The sequence below is a fragment of the Acomys russatus genome, chromosome 2 (genome assembly GCF_903995435.1).
Source record: "Acomys russatus chromosome 2, mAcoRus1.1, whole genome shotgun sequence".
Taxonomy (NCBI): domain Eukaryota; kingdom Metazoa; phylum Chordata; class Mammalia; order Rodentia; family Muridae; genus Acomys; species Acomys russatus.
The window spans coordinates 93,135,152-93,155,751 of NC_067138.1; the positions used below are offsets into that span (position 1 = coordinate 93,135,152).

Consider the following 20,600-nt stretch of genomic DNA (forward strand, 5'->3'; position numbering starts at 1 on the left):
TAGAGTATGCACCTTTGGAAAACATGACGGATGTGTCTATCTGAATACTTATGATTCTTAGATTGTAGAAGACCTTTTTTCTTTTTTTGCACTATGGACCATTCTCCCTCCTCCCCCATCATTGGACCACTCAGGAGAATGCAAATTTGCAAGCAGCATTGCTGACAGATACAGTTGATCTCCGAACAACTTCTGCTCATTCTATAGGCGTTTGTGAGCCGCTACCATGTGCCAGGGGAGGGGCCAGGCTTCGGGGAGTTCGTGAGGAGGGATGCTTGAAGGGCTCACATGCTAGCAGAGAAGAAATAATCATACTGAGAGTATCATATGCAGAGTCCGTAAGAGCAGGAGCCCAGGGATTTGAACAGACATGGAAAGACAAGTCAAGGGTTCTCTGTAGATCGATGAGGAGGCTCTTTAGTGGATGGCCAGCAAAGGCGCAAGGCCCCAGGAGAGGGAACCTTGGTGACTAACAGCCGATTCAGACACTGGAAACTCATAGTCAGGTTTTACTCTGAGATAGAGCACTTGTCCACAGAAAGCCTATTTTAATCTCAGCTTCCTCATTTACCAGCTGTGCCTTCCCGTTTCTATATTCAGAAATAAGGTTGATAGCATATAGCGTATTTGTGTGTTTTAAGTTGTTAACTATAAGCACCATATAAACGATGACACATGTATGTATAATGGCTTAAGGAAAAGGAAAAAGAATAACATTCAAGACATTCAGTGAGAAAGTGGATGCACTTTAGTGAATTTCCCAATTCCAGGGCCAAGAGCCCTATTATTATTCTGGGAACATCGAGACTCTGTGACTCAGGAACTTAAGTTTCTCAGGAGCTAACAACCAGGGTCATTTGTCAACTACTCTTGACAAGTTATCCCAATGGGAGGGATAACAGAGTCCCTGCCAATGTGGCTTGTTATAGATTATTCCTACTGAGACCGCCATTTTGTTCAGCCAGGAGAAAAGATCTCATCTTCTGCCTTTCATAAAACCTAGGTTGCCACTAGTTTTCAAGTAAGGAGACAGGGTGTCAACACTGGGCCTGGGTGTGTCCCAAGCCTTTGAATCCAATCTTACAGGTTCAGGACAGTAATTAGAGAGGGAAAAAAAGAAAAAAAACACCGTGCAACTGCCACAGCATCACAGTCCTATCTGGACAGTGCAAGTTCACAACTTGTGGTGAGTGCAGTCATGTAAATGAGATTCTGATTCTCTAGAATATTCTGTATGTAAGTGTGTGTTTCTGCTGGTCTGGGGATGGTTTAGCTTTTATCAAGTTCCTTAAATAAAAGCCGGCTGGTAAAATGGAAGGGCTCTCCCAGGCACTTGGGTGAGTTTTGGGTTTAGAGAGCCAGCTCCTGTTTCTACGGCTTCTAGGAAGACAAAGACGGAGACGGAGCTGGTGCGCATGCTCATACTCACCCCACGGTGATGTCAAAGATGTTGCTTCCGACAGAGCTGGACACAGCCATGTCCCCCAGGCCCTTCCGGGCCACGATGACACTGGTGATAAGGTCAGGGATAGAGGTCCCAGCAGCCAAGATGGTCAGGCCCATGATCTCCTCACTGATGCCAATAGTCTCTCCAACCTGCATGTCACAGCGGGGACAAGTATGAGGGCTGGAAGTCACAGAACCCACATCACTAATGCCACTCATGTCTCTGACCTGCATGTCACAGCGGGGACGAGTATGAGGGCTGGAAGTCACAGAACCCACATCACTGTGTGACTTCTTTTTAATGAGTTCCTCCTCTGTTTTGGGATAAGTGCTGATATAATAAAAACGAACAAGACATAATCACCAATAAAGGAAGGGGTACCGGGTGCACATGCCTGTAATCCCAGCATCAGGGAGGCAGAGGCAGGTGAACCTCTGGGAGTTTGAGGACAGCCTGGTCTATAAAGTGAGTCCAGGACAGCTGAGGCTATACAGAGAAACCTCCCCCACCCTCTCAATAAAAGATAAAGGTATGGGTTTATATTGCTGTAACATCTACACTCAGGAAGCCAGCAATAGGCACACAAAGATTAAACAAACTAATAATAACTAACTAGCTTGGGATCAGGGCAGACTTTATAACCACTTCTGAAGTAGTCTTAAGCATCCTTGTACCATATGGTACTGCATATTTGTGTGATGCCGTGCTTTCAGGCAATTGATGGTCAACCCTGGGAGCCACTGAACATTCTCTCTGTCCTGTTGCATCACATGCTCTTCTACGGTTTAATTCTCCCCCAGCAGCAAACAAGCAAACAAACACCCTTCTGAGAAGTATGCAAATGATAAAATTATATATTCACCAAAGAACTGTTTTAAAATAAAATTCTTTATGATTTACCACCAGCAAATGTTTGACCAGTGTATTTGCTTTATAGGACAATTATTTCTGAGGTTGTGTAAAAAATTTCTTGGGCAAGAAGAGTTATAAGGACAAATAGGTTAAGAAGCTGTCTGCTGTAGGCTCCGAGTGCCCACTTGCTGCATGACCGAGTTGATACACTCACGCCGGGGACTTCCCCGGGAAACAGGCATACCCAGTTTGCACAAAATGGTCTCCTTCACTCTAAGTGATTTTCTCCCTAGTAAGCTGCAAGTAATTTAACACATTCTTTTAAGAATATATTTTATTAATTTATTCATATTACATCTAAATTGTTATCCCATCCCTTGTATCCTCCCATTTCTCCCTTCCTTCCATTTCCCCCTACTCCCCTCCCCTATGACTGTGACTGAGGGGGACCTCCTCCCCCTGTATATGCTCATAGGGTATCAAGTCTCTTCTTGGTAGCCTGCTATCCTTCCTCTGAGCACCGCCAGGCCTCTCCATCCAGGGGACGTGTTCAAATATGGGGCACCAGAGTTCGTGAATTTAACACATTCTTAATAATTTAAATTGTTTGAGGGAATGTTATTACAGTGACTGGTTGAAAACACACCATTTACATTGGAGTTGAATGCTGCTCTCAACAGAAGGAAAGGGTGACGGTGTGTTTAAGAACACGGTGCGTCTCCTACAGCCCAGGAGGCCTTTGAAGCCTTGATTTCCTGATTCTCCTGCCTTTACTTCCCAAGGGCTAGGATGCCACACATGTGACACAATGCCTGGCTGCTTGGGTATTTTTCTCATCTGTTTTAAACTCAATTCCTTTATCTGCAGATTGTAGATAATGATTGTTTCCCCTCATAGTATTTCAACCCATGTTCAAGATTAAACTCAAGAGTAAAAAGACGAAGGGACACGAACTGTCCAGCATGGAGTACACACTCAACAAACAACGGTTCCTGCTCTCGTCTTTGAGAATGGAAGGCCTCAAATCTCACTCATTCAAGTTTTAGGCAGTAATTACTGAGATCGCATCTTGGCATCAGCATTATGACTGGTACTGAGTTAAAAGTGACAAAAATGACATCATTACATTTATAAACTGAAGCTCAAGAAAGAGCCCTTTGTCCTCAGGACCTCTCTTAGTAACCACTGCTAAACGGCTTGTGAGGCTTGAGGAGGTGGCTCGGAGGGCCAGGACAATGACTGCACAAACACGAGGACCTGACTTCAGATCCAAGGCATCCGTATGAAAAGGCCTGTGACCCAGCACGGGGGTTTGTGGCAGAGTCAGAAAGAATACTAGGGCTTGCTGCTTGCCAGCCTAGCTGCAAACAGCAAGCTATAGGTTTAGCGAAAGACCCTGTGTCCATGTCGTATAACGTAGTGAGCGATAAAGAAGAACACGGAAGACTTCCTGTGACTATGCAATGGGGGGACACACACACACACACACACACACACACACACTGAGGTAGGCAGGATCTTGACTTTCTTCCTATCCCTAGTTGGCCAGGCTGCGGATGACACTGAAAAGCAGCAGGGCTTGCTTTCCTCCACATAGCTTTCTAACAGCTATGCTCATGTGATTTCTGACCACAAAAGTAGGCCTGGAGAACAGGTCTATACTCTCTGTCCTATGACATCACATGCTTTTCCATGGTTTAATTCTTTTAGCAGCAACAAACAGGTACACCCCTCTGAGAAGCAGGCAAGCATGCATAGGAGAATAGGAAAATCCTTTCCGGAACTATAACCTATCTGCACCATGCTCAGTATTGTGGCAGTTTCAAAAGGCGAACACATTGATTAACCACTTGACAACCAAGACTAGAGAAAAATAAAGGCAGACGGGCGCCACTGGTAGTCTTACCTGGTGTGCCCACCAAACCATCAGGTAAGAGAAAACTGCAATCCACGTGATGGAGCCAAAGAATGTGATCGGGAAGAACTTTCTGGAAGCCTGCAAGACAACCAGAGGGGAAGAGTGTCAGTACTTCCCTTTGTGGTGGAGGGACAGCCCAGAGCCAAAGCCACCTTTGCCATGCCATGATTCTCCCACATTATTACTTCTTGGCTGGATTAGCAATCAAAAGACGTTATCTGCCAAAGGGACAAAGCCAGGGGTGAGAGTAGGGGCAAAAAGCAACCAAATGCAAATCAATCCATTAGTGGAAATTTGTTTAATTCAACAGTAATAATCAACAGGCACCAGAAAGTCCCAAATCTTGAATTACAGGCTTATAAAAAAAAAAAAAAAAACCTCTGAAAGCAAATATTCTCAGTGTATTTCAGGGTCTTCATCATTTACTGGGAACAGGTGAAGACTGGGTACGTACTCTGCTTCCAGATCTTCAACTAGAGATGAAATTCTGGTCAGCTGATTACACAGCTTGTGCGCCTAGCATGTATCTTTTTAGCAACACTTCCTGAAGAAAACAGGGCCAAAACTGCTCAAAACACACCGAGCTAACACCAGTAGAGCAAACATCCTCATCCTCATCATCACGCCAGCCTCTATTCCCAACATCAGAAGGAAAACAAAACAAAACAAAAAAACCTCCAGGAAACAGAGGCCAGTGCTCCAGCTGTTTGGCCATCTGCCTCCCCAGCCTCCCATACTGTTCTTGCTTCGGAGGTTGCAACCCTTCACGCACCAGCAGTTTGGCTAATTGTTTCTCTGTCCCACCGCCTTCCCATGCCCCGGCTCACAACTCAGGAAACTACTTCTCTCATTTAGTTCTGGGCCATGCTCCTCATTCGAACTCCATTCAGGCCACCACAGCCCTGGAGCCTCTGTACAGGTAGGTATTAGGTTGCCAGTATCATTGGAAGAGAGAAAACAGCCCTGGAAGCCGAGGTCTAGCACATTCGGTTATGGCCGGTAATGGTGGCTCATTCTGACATCTGTTAGGATCGGCCTCATACCAATTAGCAAATGAGCAAATTGTGTCCATGTGCTGCCCATTTCTTTCCAATGTTATGGTTAGGTACCTAATTGACGGCTAATGTTCCCATTAGAAGCTTTTAGTAGGGAGCAGTGTGATACTGGTTTAAAAAAAGCCACCGGACAATGGCTGGCTGAGCAAACTGGCCATGTCCTTGCTGTTCTAAATTTAATAGTCACTGCACATCTACTTTGTGCAACGTTCTGAGGAATAAACCCTGGGTGGAAGGGATGGGACTCTTGCTATGTAGCCCAGGATGGTTTCAAATTTGTAATTGCCTTGCCTTAGTCTTCCTAATAGCTGTGGTTACAAGAATTTACTATTAAACCTGGATTGAAGTATACATTTTTTACACTCGTGTATTTATTTATCTGTTCATTCATTCACTTATTTAGAGGTGTGTGTGTGTGCGTGTGTGAAGGTCTGAGAACAACTTGCGGGAGTCTGTTAGCTCTTTCTACCATGTTGGTCCTGGCATCCAAATTTAGACCATAAATAAGGCTTGGTAGCAACCGCCTTCATCTGCTGAGCTCTCTTGTTGGCCGCTGAAGTGACTGTGGATGTCTCTGGTCTGATGGAGTCTTGGCTCTCTGAGTAGCTAAGTGTGATTGAGCAAACCACTAAACTTCCCTGGGTCTTGATCACTTCCTTCTTGCTGCATCACATTTGACTCCTGCTGGACAATCAATACAAACTTGGTGAATGAATAGATGACAGAAACTGAGAAGCTCTAGCTGGGTGTTCAGGTTCCTTCCTAGCTCTAATCTCAAGAGCTCCGATCCTCCTCTGTATGGACCTCCATCTCAGCCCGCTCAAGGAAATAACGTTGGGTGTTTCACTGTTTATTAATTTCAGTCTCCATCAAAGGTACGTTTTCCATCAAGGTTTATTACACGTTTCCCTTTACAAACAAAGTTGTTAATTTAAGAAAACTCTAAGCGTGAAGCTCTTAGTTAATATCTCAGCGGAAAATATGTGTGATCCATTAAACAGAGCCATAAAATTTGCATAGAAATGATGTGGGAATACAAACAAGTGGGAGTTATATTTATTCTGAAATTAGAACTATTCAATCATGTGCAGTGAGAATTTTGGCTTCTTAAAAAAAACCAAACAGTTATGTGAGTATGTTTTTGTTTTAATCCCAGGTGTGGGAGATGGGGGCAGGGTCTGCTCCAGATTGTCTTGTGCTCTAGGAGAAGTGTAATTTTTTTTTTTTTTTTTTTTGCCATCTGCAGATAGTTTAATTCTGGGGACTCTGGGGAGGGTATGAATGGGGGAGCATTGAAAGGGCCTGTGGTGGCTGTTGCTCCCCTGCTGCTGCTTGTGCTGGTGTTGGTCCCTGCTGCTGTGTTTGCGTTTGCTATTGCTGGTTTGTTGGATTGCTGGATATTCTGCTGATGAGGATGGGACTTGTCCTTAGGAACCTGATGCCTCTTAGTCATCAGGAACTAGTCTGACGTGGTCTACATCCCCTTCTCCTTCTTTCTTGTGCCTACTTAGTGTTGGGAGCTGGAAAGGATTGGGGTGAATTAGGGTGGTAGAGTTAGAAACTAAAAAAAAAAAAAAAAAAAAAACCCAGAAAGTACACCTACAACCATGCTTTCCCTATAATTTTTATTAAGGTCTAGAATTTTCATCTCCATGAAGAATTAAAAAAAAAAAAACTATTGAAGAGATGGAGCTGGTGGGCCCTAAGGAGCAGCAAATATCTGTTAGTTAATTTTCCTATTTTTTTCCCCTCTCCCTTCATATTACCTCCAGTGGCCATTGTGGACACACGTAAGGTCTGTGGTATGACTGAAAACCAACCAAAAAAAAAAAAAAAAAAAAAAAAGTCAAACACCACCACCACCAGCACCCCAGTACATTAGTCTGCCTCTCCTATCAATAGGTGAGCTCTATTTCTCTTCTCTACTCTAAGGCTGGGGCTGGGTCTCTGATGGGCTTCAACCAACAGAGTGTGTTGCCAATGATAGAATACAAATTCCAAACTAGATCTCAAGGGGGTTTTGGAGTTTTCATTCTTGTAGCTCTTGGTCCTTTACTATCCTATAACTAAGTCCAGACCAGAGTACTTAAAGATTAGAGACCATGTTTACCACGGTTATCTCAACTGAGAGGCTCCTATGGCAACCTGCTCTCAGAACTCTCCAACTGAGACTAGCATGGACTTTTAATCTTCAGAGTCATGGGCTGAAACACGCTTGTTTTAAGGTGACTTTGAGATGTGTTACAAAGCAAAAAGAAAATTGGCATAAAAAACAATCTAATAAAAATCCTCTGTAATAAATATGATCAGGAAACATGTTAATGGCTTGTATATCTACCAGCATGGCTTATTTCAGTTGGCTTCTTGTATGTGCAGGGAGGGCCACACAGCTTGTCTTCCAACCAGTGTGCTCTCAGAGTGAAGCTGAGGCTATCGTAGGTAAGATGGGGTATAAAGTCACCTTCAATTTACAATGCTGTATTGAGGCTGATCAATTTATTTATGCTTTTCTCAATCACAAAATGCCAAGGCTGGTAAGGAATCTAGAGATCTTAGAAATTTCCATTAACAGTGGACAAAAATGAGGTTCAGAGAGGTTCATTTTCCAGAGTTGCTCAGCTTATAAGGTAGGGCAGAGAGGACAAGCCACCAGTCAGGGTGGTGGAGTGAAAATGATCTGGAGTAGGAGACTGTGGCCGAGTCTCCTTCTACTGCTGCTTTGAGATCTTGCTTTGCATCCTATGGAGTGTCTCAGGGTCACTACTGCTGCGATGAAACATCATGGCCAAAAGCAACTTGAGGAGGAATGGGTTTACTTGGCTCACACTTCCACATCACTGTCAGTTATTAAAGGAAGTCAAGACAGGACCTCAAACAGGGCAGGAGCTAATACAGAGGCCATGGAGAAGTGCTGCTTACTGGCTTGCTCCGCATGGCTTGCTCAGCCTGAATTAAAAAAAAAAAAAAAAAAAGAACCCAAGAGCACCAGCCCAGAAATGGTACCAATTACAATGGACTGGACTCTCCTCCACCAATCACTAATTAGAAAAATGCTCCCACAGGTTTGCCTACAGCCCCATGTATGGAAGCATCTTCTCATCTGATGTTCCCTCCCCTCAGACAACCTTAGGTTGTACCAAGTGGACACAAAACTATTCAGTACAGTGAACACGTCTTGGTCTAGTTATTAAACTTAAAGACAGAAACTGAATTTTGTGTTGTTATCCTCATCAAGGGCCTATGGGGTCTTTAGTGCTGAGGGAATCTAAACATAACTAATGTTCTCTTGGTAGTCTCATTTCTGCTTGGAACAGAATATGGAACCTGGTAAAAGGAAGAAACTAACTCATTTCCTACTATGGCTAGTGCTTGGGGAAGTAAGGAAGGCAATGGCTAGTCTTCATTGTCTTCACAGAATTTGGAACCACAGAGTAGAGATGCCTCCAGGTTTGTCTTTGAGGGCACTATCAGGAGGTGTAACTGAGGAGGGAAGACTCTCTCTGAATGTTGGTGACATCCCACGGGCTGGGAACCCAAACTGAGTCAAGAGAAGGAAACGAGTGGGGCGCTGACATTCACCTCTCTCTGCTCCTGACTGTGGATGTCACATGACCACGCCAGTGAGCTATGCCTTCACAGTTCTGATGGAATTTATCCTTTTAAAACCACAAGCCATAGTCAAGCCTTCTTCCCTTATGCTACTCTTGTCAGGCATCTTGTCCCAGCAATTAGAAAAAGTGACTAAGGGAGAAAGAAAGCCCAACTGGCCCAGGCGGCAGGGGTTGGCCCTTTGAGGGCAGGCTGCATGGTAAAGAATGGTCTTACTTTCATACAAACTCTGGTGCCCCATTTTTGACCATGTCCCCTTGATGGGGAGGCCTGGTGGCACTCAGAGGAAGGATAACAGGTCACCAAGAAGAGACTCGATACCCTATGAGCATATACAGGGGGAGGAGGTCCCCCTCAGGCACAGACATAGGGGAGTAGGAGGGAAGTGGGAGGGAGGAAGGAATGGGAGGATACAAGGGATGGGCTAACAATTGAGATGTAATATGAATAAATTAATAAAATATTTAAAAAAAAAGAATGAGTCAATGGTGACACCAAGAAGAGTGTGCGGCTCCATTTTCTCATCAGTCACACCCATCATGCTCCATGAGACCGGTGTTAGTTAATGCTCACTATGAATTGGGCTGGACTTAGAATCACCTACATGATTTGTGAGGCACACCCCTGCGGTATGTCTTCGGAGGTGTTTTCAGAGAGGATTAGTGGGAGGGGACCTGCCATGGATGTAGACAGAATAGAAAGGAGAAAAGAGAGAAGACCTTCAGAGCACCAGCATTTCCTCTCTGCCTCCTGCCCACTAGAAGTGAAGAACAGCCCAGCCATACACTTCTGCTCCCATGATGCTCTAGCCCAAGTGCCCGGAGCAAAGCAACAATTAGCTCTTATTAGCCAGTTAGCCCACCACTCTGGACCATATCATACTAAACCTTCTGTAGAGTTAGATAACTCTACCTAGTCTTCTGTTGTTCCTTTATGGGATAAATGAAAACACTGGGCCAAATGGCATAGGAACAGGAATGAACAACATATTAATTATCTTTCTTATTGCTGTAGTAACAGAACTGACAAAGCAACTTAAGGAAGGATGTCTTTGGCTCACAGTTAGAGAGCACAAGGCACCTGGTCACATGGTGTCCAGTCAGGGGGCAGATAAGTGTGGGTGCTCAGCTACCTTTTTTTTGTCCTTTTTGTTTGGTCTGGGGACCACACACATTTAGGGTAGGTCCTCCTTCCTCCATTAACCTATACTCTCTCTCTCTCACAAATATGCCCAGAGGCCTGTGTCTGGTTATTCTAGATCCTGCCATGTTGACAATCAATAGAAGCCGTCGGAAGCGATAATGAACACATCTCAGATCTATCGGTGCTGTGTGAGCCTCGGGGGAGGGGCAGCAAACACATGAGCTGCTTTGCTCTGGTTCGCAGGAAGCCAGTCCTTCCTGCGGGGCGCATGCCCTGCTGTTGTAACTTGAACTAAGAAACTTAAATATTGCTTCCAGGGAACTGCAGCAGCTGCTGCATCCTTGAGTAGAGAAGCTGTCTTGTGGGGAGGACTGCTGTGAGTCCTTTCCTAGTGTCTGCTGTGTAAGGCATGGCTCTCTTTCAGGCTGGGTTATTCACAGTCCAAGCTAATGGGATAGGATTTTTCCTCTCAACACCTACCCCCAGTAAGGAAAGCAGGATCACCTGGAGGTCCTTGAAGATTTCTGATTGTCTTGAATATTTTATTGCAAATGTGGTTAGGTTTGTTTCTTTGTTTTTTTTTTTTTTTTAATGCCAACCTTCTAGTGTCAAGAAATGCCAGGGGAGGCCGTGTGGTGGCAGAGACCTGGGTCTGCCTCTCAGTTCCATTCTCTGGAAAGTGACTAGGTGTAATCTAGTTGACCTACTTACGCGTCCTTTTCTTGTACCAACTGAAGGGTCTCTGGGCGGCTCAAGCATGGCTCTGCAGGCCTTGCGGTTCTCTCACATCCCCTCTGCCTTGCTGCAAACCATGAGAGCACAGCCTAAAGCCAGCCCCCAAGGTCCATTCCTTTATTTGGCCACTTCCTCCTCCTCCTCCTCCTGAGGCTGACTACCAAGGTCCAGCTATCAAAGTATTGAAGTCCAGAAACCAAAAGCCCCTACCCTTGGCTCACCTAATTAACTTGCCCAATTAAAATGAAATACCTCATCCTAACATGGGTTTTCCGTTGTAACTTTATAAACTGTCATTTGCCTATGGGCCACTCTTGTCTCCTCTCTTTCCAGAAGCATTCTTTGTCCCATTCCCCTCTGGGACAAATATTCCCCTCTCCCTTGTTCCCGTTGTTCCTCTGGGGCAAATAAATCTCCTTAGTGCTGAGAACCTGGCCTTGGGGGTCCTGGGCTGATAGTTTTCCTTTCATGAACAACACATGTATCTTACCATGTGTTTCCAGAGATCCCTCGATGTAGTTTATTGAAAACATCAGTGTGGAATCTGATGCACAGTCGGTACATGCTCCTGATGCACAGTCGTACATGCTCCTGTGTGTGTTGGGGCACATGTCCTTTTCTTCTCACTACCCTTTCTACCTCTAGGGCAAAACTAGTGGTTCAAGAACCTACTTTACCAATGTTGGAAGGGAATGTTCCTTTGATTAGTCTACACATGGACTGCCTTTTGCTGACTGTGCAATGACGCTGCATTGACAGCCCTTGACACTTGACAGTATTAAATAATAGTATTGGTTATAATGATTACAATACAATTCTAGAAGGAATACCATACATGTAGGCATTTGCATTTGTTTAAATTATTTTTTTTAAACAATCCATCTATATATATAGCTAAAAGAAAATTCAAGGAAACACAGGGTTGCTTTCCTGCTTGGACCTTGAGTTGTACCCCTTAAGAGAAAATGGCTACGGTGGTTTCCAGTTCTTTGACATTTTTCTCATTAAGAGATTCACAGGGCACATGACACTGGCATAGCCTAGGTCACCTTTTTTTTTTTTTTACGATTTTTTTTTGAAAAAATTATGTATATATATGGACATGTCTGTGTTTGTATTTGTGTACACTGTGTATAGGCGCCCTCAGAATCCAGAAGAAGGCATTCCCAGAGCTGGGGTTATAAGTGGCTGTGAGCCACTTCATGTGGTTTCTGAGAACTGAACGCAGGTCTCTGCAAGAGCAGCATGTGTTTCTTAACCACTGAGTCATTTTTCTTTCTTTTAGGTGAACTCCACCCCACCTCCATTTTTTAATGACAGGCTTTTTCTACATATATCTGTCTGTTCTAGAACTCACTCTCAGGCTGGCCTTGAACTCAGAGATCTGCGTGTCTCTGCCTCCTAGGTGCTGGGATTGAAGGCACATGCCACTGTGCCTTTTTAGTTACAGCTGGTTCCTGGGTGTTTTGGCCAATAGAGTAGAATTGCATTTTCACTACATAACTTCAGAGACAACCGACTCAAAAAGCACGCAGCGCTCCCTCACTCTTGGAGGTCTTGGGGTGGTTCAGGTTTGACAACTGCTCAACAATCACTGTGGCTGGTTTCAGGCATGTAGGAGAAGAGACATGCATTCATGCTACCTCACCTTTTCCTTTTAAAAAATATTACTTAATCACTTTATTAATTTATTCACTTTATATCCTGGTCATAGCCCCCTCCCTCCTCTCCCCCCAGTCTTACCTTCCTTCTTACTCCTTCTTTCCCTATTCCTTAGAAAAGAGGAGCCTCCCTCCCTACCCACCCGCCCCAGGTCATTACGTCACATCAGGATTGAGTTCATCTTCTTCCCCTGTGACCTGGCAAGACAGTCCAGTCAGGGTAAACTGATAAAAAAGCAGGCAACACAGTCCATGTCAGAGTCAGCCCCACTCCCCTTACTAGGGAACCCACATGAAGCCGGAGTTGCCCATTGGCTACATCTGTGTAGGGGGCCTAGGTCCAGTCCATGCATGACCCTTGGTTGGTGCTTCAGACTCCACAGGCTCCTCTGTTTGTCCTCTTGTGGAGCTCTTGTCCCCTCCAGGTTCTTTTATCCTTCCTTCCCCCCACTTTGCCACTAGATTTCCTATGCTTTACCCAATGTTTGCCTGTGAGTCTCAGCATCTGTTTCAAAGCACTGCTGGGGGGAGCCTCTCAGAGGACAACTGTGCTAGCCTCCTGTCTGCAGGCATAGCAGAGTATTTTTAATAGTGCCAGGGGTTGGTTTTCTTCCACAGGGTGGGTCTTGGGTTGGGCCAGGCATTGATTGGACATTGCCTCGATCTCTGCTCTATCTTTATCCCAGCACATCTTGTAGGCAGGGTACCTTTTGGATCAAAGTTTTTGTCGGTGGGTTGGCCTTCTCCTCCCTCCACTAGGAGTCCTGCCTAGTTAGAGGGTGTCCTCTTCAGTCCCCATGGCCCCTGCTGCTAGGAGTCTCAGCTAGAGTCCCTCTTATATCTTCCCAGAGGCAGAGAAAAGAGAAACTGTGGGTGGGGCACCTCTGTGGCAAGCTGGAAACCTAAGCCACCTTTTCCTTTTAACCCAGTGGATACAGACTATGGTGGCCAGCACGCTCTTTCCAAGGGAGCTGTTTGAGCAGTGGTTCACTCACAGGTTTGCGGACATCGGGTAAGGTGATCCAGAGAGGGAAGACGATGGGAAGAACGATCAGGAATGTGACCTGCTTCCGGGGATTGGCTGGCCAGGACAGGCTGAGGGGCTGGTCATCCTCTTCCTCAGCAGTCTCTGTGGCTTGCTGCAGAACAAGAGGACAGATGTAAACAGGCAGAAACAAGAGGAGGCAACGGGGCCACAAATGGCAAGACCGCAGAGCAAGTGGGGGTCATCCTGAGCCACCCCAGCTGCTTTCACAGGCTTTTGTAGGAGCACCCCATCTTTTGTAGGAGCCCCCCATCTGTCACAGCCCAAGGCCTAGGGGGAAAAACAGGTTTTCAACCCCCCCCCCCCCAGCACTGTAGAACTCTCTTTTGATTCTTATGGCTTCACATACTTATCAGCTGGTTGTTTAACATAAGCCATAGTTAACTACTCACAACACTCTTTTTTTTTTTTCTCTCTCTTTTGGAGCCAACTGCTTTTCTTATTCAACTGTACAAAGTAATGGTTCTCGTTATGATATCTGCATACCCGCAAATAATGTACTTTGATATGACTCACTTTATCCTTCCAAAACAAATCTACCTTCATGAACATTTTATGATTAAAATATATCTGCTGATCTTTTGACTTATGACTCTCATCTCCTTTTCCCTTGAGCTGTGATTCAGACATTTTGGGAGGAAGAACGCAGTTTAAAATATTAAAATCCCGCCGGGTGTAGTGGTGCAAGCCTTTAATCCCAGCAGAGGCAGGTGGATCACTGTGAGTTCGAGGCCAGCCTGGTTACTAAGTGAGTCCAGGACAGCCAAGGATACACAGAGAAACCCTGTCTCGGAAAAACAAAAACCAAAACTAAAATCAAACCAAAAAAATAAAAAATAAAAAAATCCCTTGCTTCCCCCTTTCCTTTCTCTCTCCTTCCCTCCAGCTGATGTTACCCAGGCACAGAAAGCTCACTTTGGAAACAGCTCAGTGATAACCCTGAGAGGTCCTAGCTACCTCCCACCTATCCAAAAATAAGTTCAGCAATTTGTGCATGGGTGTTCCTAACTTGCTTTATCAACTGGGTGAATTCTCAACCATTCCACTAGTCTTTACAGCAAGGTACACAAACACACGCCTAAGGACTCAAGAGAAACAGGGTTAAAGGCTAGTTTGGCATCGACCCTGCTCAGTACAAGCTCTCAGTCTCTGATGTGGCAGCCTGCTGCTGGCATTTGGGTGGCCTCTACTGCAGCCAGCAGCTCTCAAGCCCAAGGGGCAGAAGAGACAAAAGGTGGGTCTGCCCAGCAGGATGACCGTTGCACCCTGAGATGGGGCCACAGAGACACCACCACAGCACTGCTGACACCCTCACCACTGCCCACCCTGCTTGTTTAGAAATGAAACAGCAGTAGCAGCAGCAGCAGCAACAGCAGCACGGAGCACCAGATCTGAAAATATCAACAGGCGCTTTCGCACCACACCTGGTGCCGTTTCCTTTAGCTACCACAGAGAGCTTCTTGCAGGCTTCCTGCACCGGCGGTGGCTCCTAGCCACCTCATCATCCTTGGAGGAGAGGTGACCCACAGAGAAAACCATCGCTATGGGCTCACATACCTATGGTGCCACCTGGATACAAGAATGACCATCTGGGTGTCCTAGGGCAGTGAAGACTAAGAAGGCTGCGGGAATATTACACCCCCCCCAATGAGGTCTTCTTCATGTAGCCAGATGAGTGGCTTTCCCTTGCACACCTGGTAGTAGGTACCAAGATGAAGGCATGGAGTGTTGAGGTCCTGTACCAGCCTTCACAAGCACCTCATCTCATACAAACAAGTGCCTGTTTAACCCAGTGGAGGACTGGCTTCTCTGAAGACCAATCAGCTCATCAGATGACCTCACCAAGCTCCTATTTCTTCCAAGGTAGCCTTCCCTCCCCACTCTGCCCCTACCTCCACCCACAATTTAGTAACTTCTCTCTAAATTCCAAACTATCCTTTTTGTGTTTTGTTACTTTTTGAAAGAGCACAAAAGCAACTCCTTATGACTCATATCATTTTAATGACACCAACAGATGGTGACATTTCATCAATAACCCTTCTGCTTGGGACCTACGGATTAGCTCTCCTCTCCATCTGCCAAAGTCACCAGGCAGGCAGCGCCGCTAGCAAACAGCAGAAAATAATTGTCTGTTTGGATGCCTAAGCTCCAAACACACTGGTGTCCAGTGCAAACAGTTAGCTGTGCTGTATATGGCCCAAGGGCGGCACTTAAGGAGGCTGGTGCTAGGGTAGGAGCTGACTAGAGGTCTGTGCCTTAGGCTATGCCAAGAATCTTCACTCCTCACAGGGGGCAATTCCTGCTGCAGGGAAGGGGCCTAGAAGCCTGGGATGCATATGAGAGGTGTCCCCGGATCAAGCTGTCAGAACACCACAGAAGAAATGGTTCTTGCCTTCTTGCCAAGGAAATCTCACTCTGGGTCAACGGGCAACAGCTTGCAAGCTGGTTAGAGACACAGCAGAACGCAGATCCAAGTTTAGGGCCTGTTTTGTCTTTGCCTGAGCAGGAGATGCAGTGATTCCATTAGGCTTGAGCCCTAAGCCAGAGGCCCTTGAGGTCAGGGCAATGAGTTCCAACCTTCGCTAGAGCTGTGGCATGCCAGCTTTGACCTTGTGACAATCCACTCTTGCCTCCTGAAGTGTCTGAAGAGTGGCCACTAGAAAGCAAGGCAGGGAAAGCAGGCCACAGCTGTCTAAGCCAGAAAGAATCCAAGTGATTTTTGATACAAAGGCTCAACATGGTTTGCTATCTGCTGGTGTCCTGTACAAGCCCTACGATTACACAAAACTGGGCGGGTGACTAACTCTTTAGGACCATGTAATTTCTGATGAAACAGGACCTTAGAGAAAACACATAAATACACACACACACACACACACCTTACTCAGCAGGGGGTGGGAGTTTGCACCTGTAATCTCAGTACTCCAGAAAGCTGAGGATTTTACTTTTTATGGCCTGTATAGTAAGCAGCAGCCTAGCCTGGGCTGTACATAGAAATGTTTTACATACCCACACACACCCACACACACCCACACACACACACAACCACACACACACACACCCTCTTTCTAACTAGCTTCCCAAGGGATGCACAGGCCCTCAGACCCAGCAGGATGGAGAGAGCAGGCAGCAAAGTCAGAACTTGCAAACTCCAGTTTCCAGATTTCTCAGGTGTCGCCTATCATCATCATCATCATCCGAAGACTTCCGAGGGAATTTACACATGAAGCTGATCACGAGAAGTCTAGGGCTCCTGCTTTCCAGGGCACCTTGCACTTAAAAAGAGATGCAAAACCAGATGATCCCAAAGCATCTACTATTGGCTACTTGCAGGATGGGGGTGGGTGGTGGTGGTAGGGTCCTGGGGAGCATCCATATAGCACCGCTGCATGTACACTGTGTGGGTTCCCCAGCCCGGAAGTTACCTCTGAAGCCTGAACACTCTCTGAAGCAACTCAGTTTCTCATTTTTGCCTGTGAGGAGTAGGTGCCTGATTCCAGTATGAGGGCCACCCATTCTAATGCAATCTCTTCTTTCAGGGAATTAAAATGAAAACAAAACAACCCTAGAAGGATCTGTAAATCAGCCCCTTTTAGATCCAGTCCTAGTTGTTGGTGGCAAGGCCTTACCACCAGGTCACACACAGGGATGGTCGCCACACTTAGGGTCGCCAGGGACGGTCTCCAGCTCAGCTGGGATCTGCTTCAAGTCAGAAGTGAAGATCTTACTGCCTTGTCTTTACTTCAGAGCTCAGGAGTGCTGCCATGTCCCACTGGCAGCTCCTCAGGGTGGCATGACGCTGGATAAGGACACGATGCCATGCCTTCAGCGTCTGCAATGCTCACAGGATGGCATTCCATCCCCTGCAGACGTGGCGAGTGCACCTCCCAGTCAGCTGACCTTTGAACTGTGCCACCAGTGAGGCCAAGCTTCTTTTGTCCCTGTTGAGGGGCTACCTCCCTAAGGAACTGTCAGTCAAGCTTCCCGAGGGTGCTCACAGATCAGAAAAGCCAACTGTCATTGTCAAGCTCTGGGATGTCTTAGCAAAGCAGCTTTAGGCACCAAGAGAACCAACGCCAGGAGTGGGAGTCGGAAGCACCCTGACGTCTGAGGCCATTTGTCGCAGTGGATGGGTGAGGACCCTGAGAGGAAGTGACTTGTTGAAAGAAGGTCCCATGACCTTCTCCGTGACCTCTTTCTTCTCCCTTCTACACTGTCTCCTTTTCTCAGTGCCACCGAGCAGGCATTTGTGACCAGCGACATAAGGCTTCCCAGCTTCGTTTTGTAATAAAGCCAACCGACTGTGAGTATGAACCTCGAGCTCGCTGGCTGGTTAACGATTTCTAGGGGTCCTCCTGTCTCTGCCCCCCCCCCCCCCCGTGCTGGGTTTACAGATGTGCACCACCGCATGTGGCTTTTACTGGATAGTGTGGATCTGCACTCAGGTCTTTATGCTTGCACGGCAGGTACTTTAGGTACTGAGCCATCTCTCCAGCCCCAGAACCTAGTTTAAAAAAAAAAATAGTGTTTCTGGGCTGGAGAGATGGCTCAGAGGTTAAGAGGACTGGCTGTGCTTCCAAATGCCCTGAGTTCAATTCTCAGCAACCACACAGTGGCTCAAAACCATCTATATTGAGATCTGGTGCCCTCTTCTGGCACACTGGCATACATGCAGAGCACAGTATACATAAATAAATTCTCTCTCTCTCTCTCTCTCTCTCTCCCTCCCTCCCTCCCTCCCTCCCTCCCTCCCTCTCTCTCTCTCTCTCTCTCTCTCTCTCTCTCACACACACACACACACACGCACATTTAAAAATAAAAAATTTAAAAGCCCTGATGCAGCAAGCACTTAGCACTTAACGAACATTTCCCCATTTATTGTCTTGAGCCTAAGCAGATATTTGATAGTTTGGATGGCCTACATTTTTAGATAAGAGGTGATCCTCCCCCCTCCCCAGTTTACAGCCCCTCCCTTTTCTCTGTGCTATGTAGCATTCCCAGAGGCACTTCAAGGGACATGAAGGGTCATTTGAGGCATGAACAGGAGAAGCTGCTTCCTTACTTCCAGGTCTAGGATGCACATTTAACAACGATTACTTATCACTATCATCTACAACGTTACGTCCTGCACTTGAGGCTCAGCCACTATCTCAAAAGAGGGGGCAGGACGACTGCAAGGGTCAGAGGACTAGGACATTTGCTGAGAAACGGCAGTGACACCTCAACAATATGACTGCCAACAGACAATGTGAACTAGGACAACAGACACACTAACATGGGAGAGGAGATCCATAGCGCCTTGACCAGAGACAAAGTACAAGCAACTGAGAAAAGCTGAGGGCAGGAGAAATAGTCTTCTCCAGGGATGAGGCTCCTAATTAGTTATCCAACAGCAAGTGGTCATCCCTAAAGTCACATACACGCAAGCCACACTAAGTGGACTGAGCAACTTGTATTTATATATTTATGCACACGCATATGTATGTAGAGATAACAAAGGGAAAGAGGTCGCGAATTTGTGGAGAACATGCAAAGTGTTGGAGGAGGGTAAGGGAAGGTTTAATTTAATAATTTAATTGAAAATAAATGAAATGTGGGTGCTATAGACATCGGTGAATATCAGGCTCTCAAATACTGGCACAGAAGATGGCCATGCCCCTCTGTACCTGTGCTTTCCCCGGGTTGGAAGTGGGGAAGGCGACGGTCCAACAATGAGAATTTATGTGGACTTCATTGCTTGATGCCACCCCATACTCCCGTAACTGTAGATAATCCCACTTTGGCTGCCTTTAAAATGGATATCTAGTGACACTGTAGACAACGAAACCCTTTACAGTCATAAACCTTTGTGGGACAAGTGTGAGCATGGGCTGAAATGGGAGCTGGGTCTGCTTCACACTCTGTAATTCAGTGTTTGAAGGTCATAATGCCTCCAGAGAAGACTGCGCACAAGAAAACAGCACTGTCTTTATCCTGGGACCAGTTTTCCTACTTTTCGTGCTTGAAGCATTAAAAAGAAGCTCTCTGGAAACATGCATCATCTCTCAAAGTAGGTCTCCATGGGAACTGGTGAAAAGGCAGGTGGGTCTGGGCAGTGGGCCTGTAAAACGCTCCCGGAGGACATCCTGATGGTACCTTATCTAATGATGGGACAGCTGCAGGAAGGTTGAAAAGACATAGTCCCACTTGTCAAGACAGTCAGACATAAAGTATTTAAATATAAATTCTGTTCTCAAGGTTCCTTTACAGCACCGGTGCTGTTGAAGAACTGCCTGAAATAATTAATGCAAAGTACTTAGAACAGTGTTTGGCACACAACAAACACTCCAAAACATGGTTGTTATCACTCTTAAAAATAGGAAAATAATTTCTTCTAGGAGAAAGGACATTTGATTAGGTGGATTCTAGTGTCATTTCCAACAATAACACCCTACAATTCAATTATTTTATATGAAAGTGGAAGCTGCAATAATTTCTCACACCCCCATCTGTTCACTCACCCAGTATTAACTGAGCATTTGTTGACTGCGCTGATACCAACAATCTAATTTTCTACTCTCTTAGTTAAAATGGATAAATAGAAGGCTCTGTAAACAAGAAGGAAGGAGAAATCCCACAGCCCTGGGGAGAACCAGCGTTTTATTCAGTAGGTAGCTTTGGGAACTTTCTATTGGGAAATAAGCTTCTAAGCAGATGGTAAGACTCATAATATTGTGACACCTTGACTCTGAGCTTTGTGCAGACTTAAAACAATACCAGTGCTGGGATTTTAAAGGCAAAATTACCCCAAATACACAGAGATTCTTTAAAAACCATGAATGGTTTCATGGCCAACAACTGACTGGATAGTAGAAAATGCCTTGAGACTTCCACACGTTGCCCACTGTCATGTAAACATCACCCAACCTGTGTTTGGCACAGAGGAAATGGTGCAAACTGGCTGGCTCCATTCCCCCACAAAATGTACTGGCTAATTCATGAAGAATAATGTCCTAACAGACATCCTTGTCCACCAACTACAGAAATAGAACACGGGTTACGGAGAGACTGACCCACCGTCCTGGCTAGTTTTATGTTAACTTGATACAAGCTTGAGTGAAGTGAAAGGGAACCTGAATTGGGAAAAATGCCCCTG

The 20,600-nt window shown here is 45.9% G+C and overlaps 1 protein-coding gene across 2 annotated transcripts in view; it reads right to left on the reverse strand.

Moving 5' to 3' along the window:
- The window catches only part of Slc24a2 (solute carrier family 24 member 2), a 237,510-nt gene that overhangs the window by 3,385 nt on the left and 213,525 nt on the right, over positions 1-20,600 (reverse strand). For both annotated transcript variants that reach the window (XM_051164027.1, XM_051164026.1), the window contains 3 exons: positions 13,416-13,559; positions 4,206-4,295; positions 1,430-1,596 (listed from right to left, as the gene is read on the reverse strand). In XM_051164027.1, the coding sequence (XP_051019984.1) occupies positions 1,430-1,596; positions 4,206-4,295; positions 13,416-13,559 (401 nt within the window). The remainder of the gene's footprint in view (positions 1-1,429; positions 1,597-4,205; positions 4,296-13,415; positions 13,560-20,600) is intronic.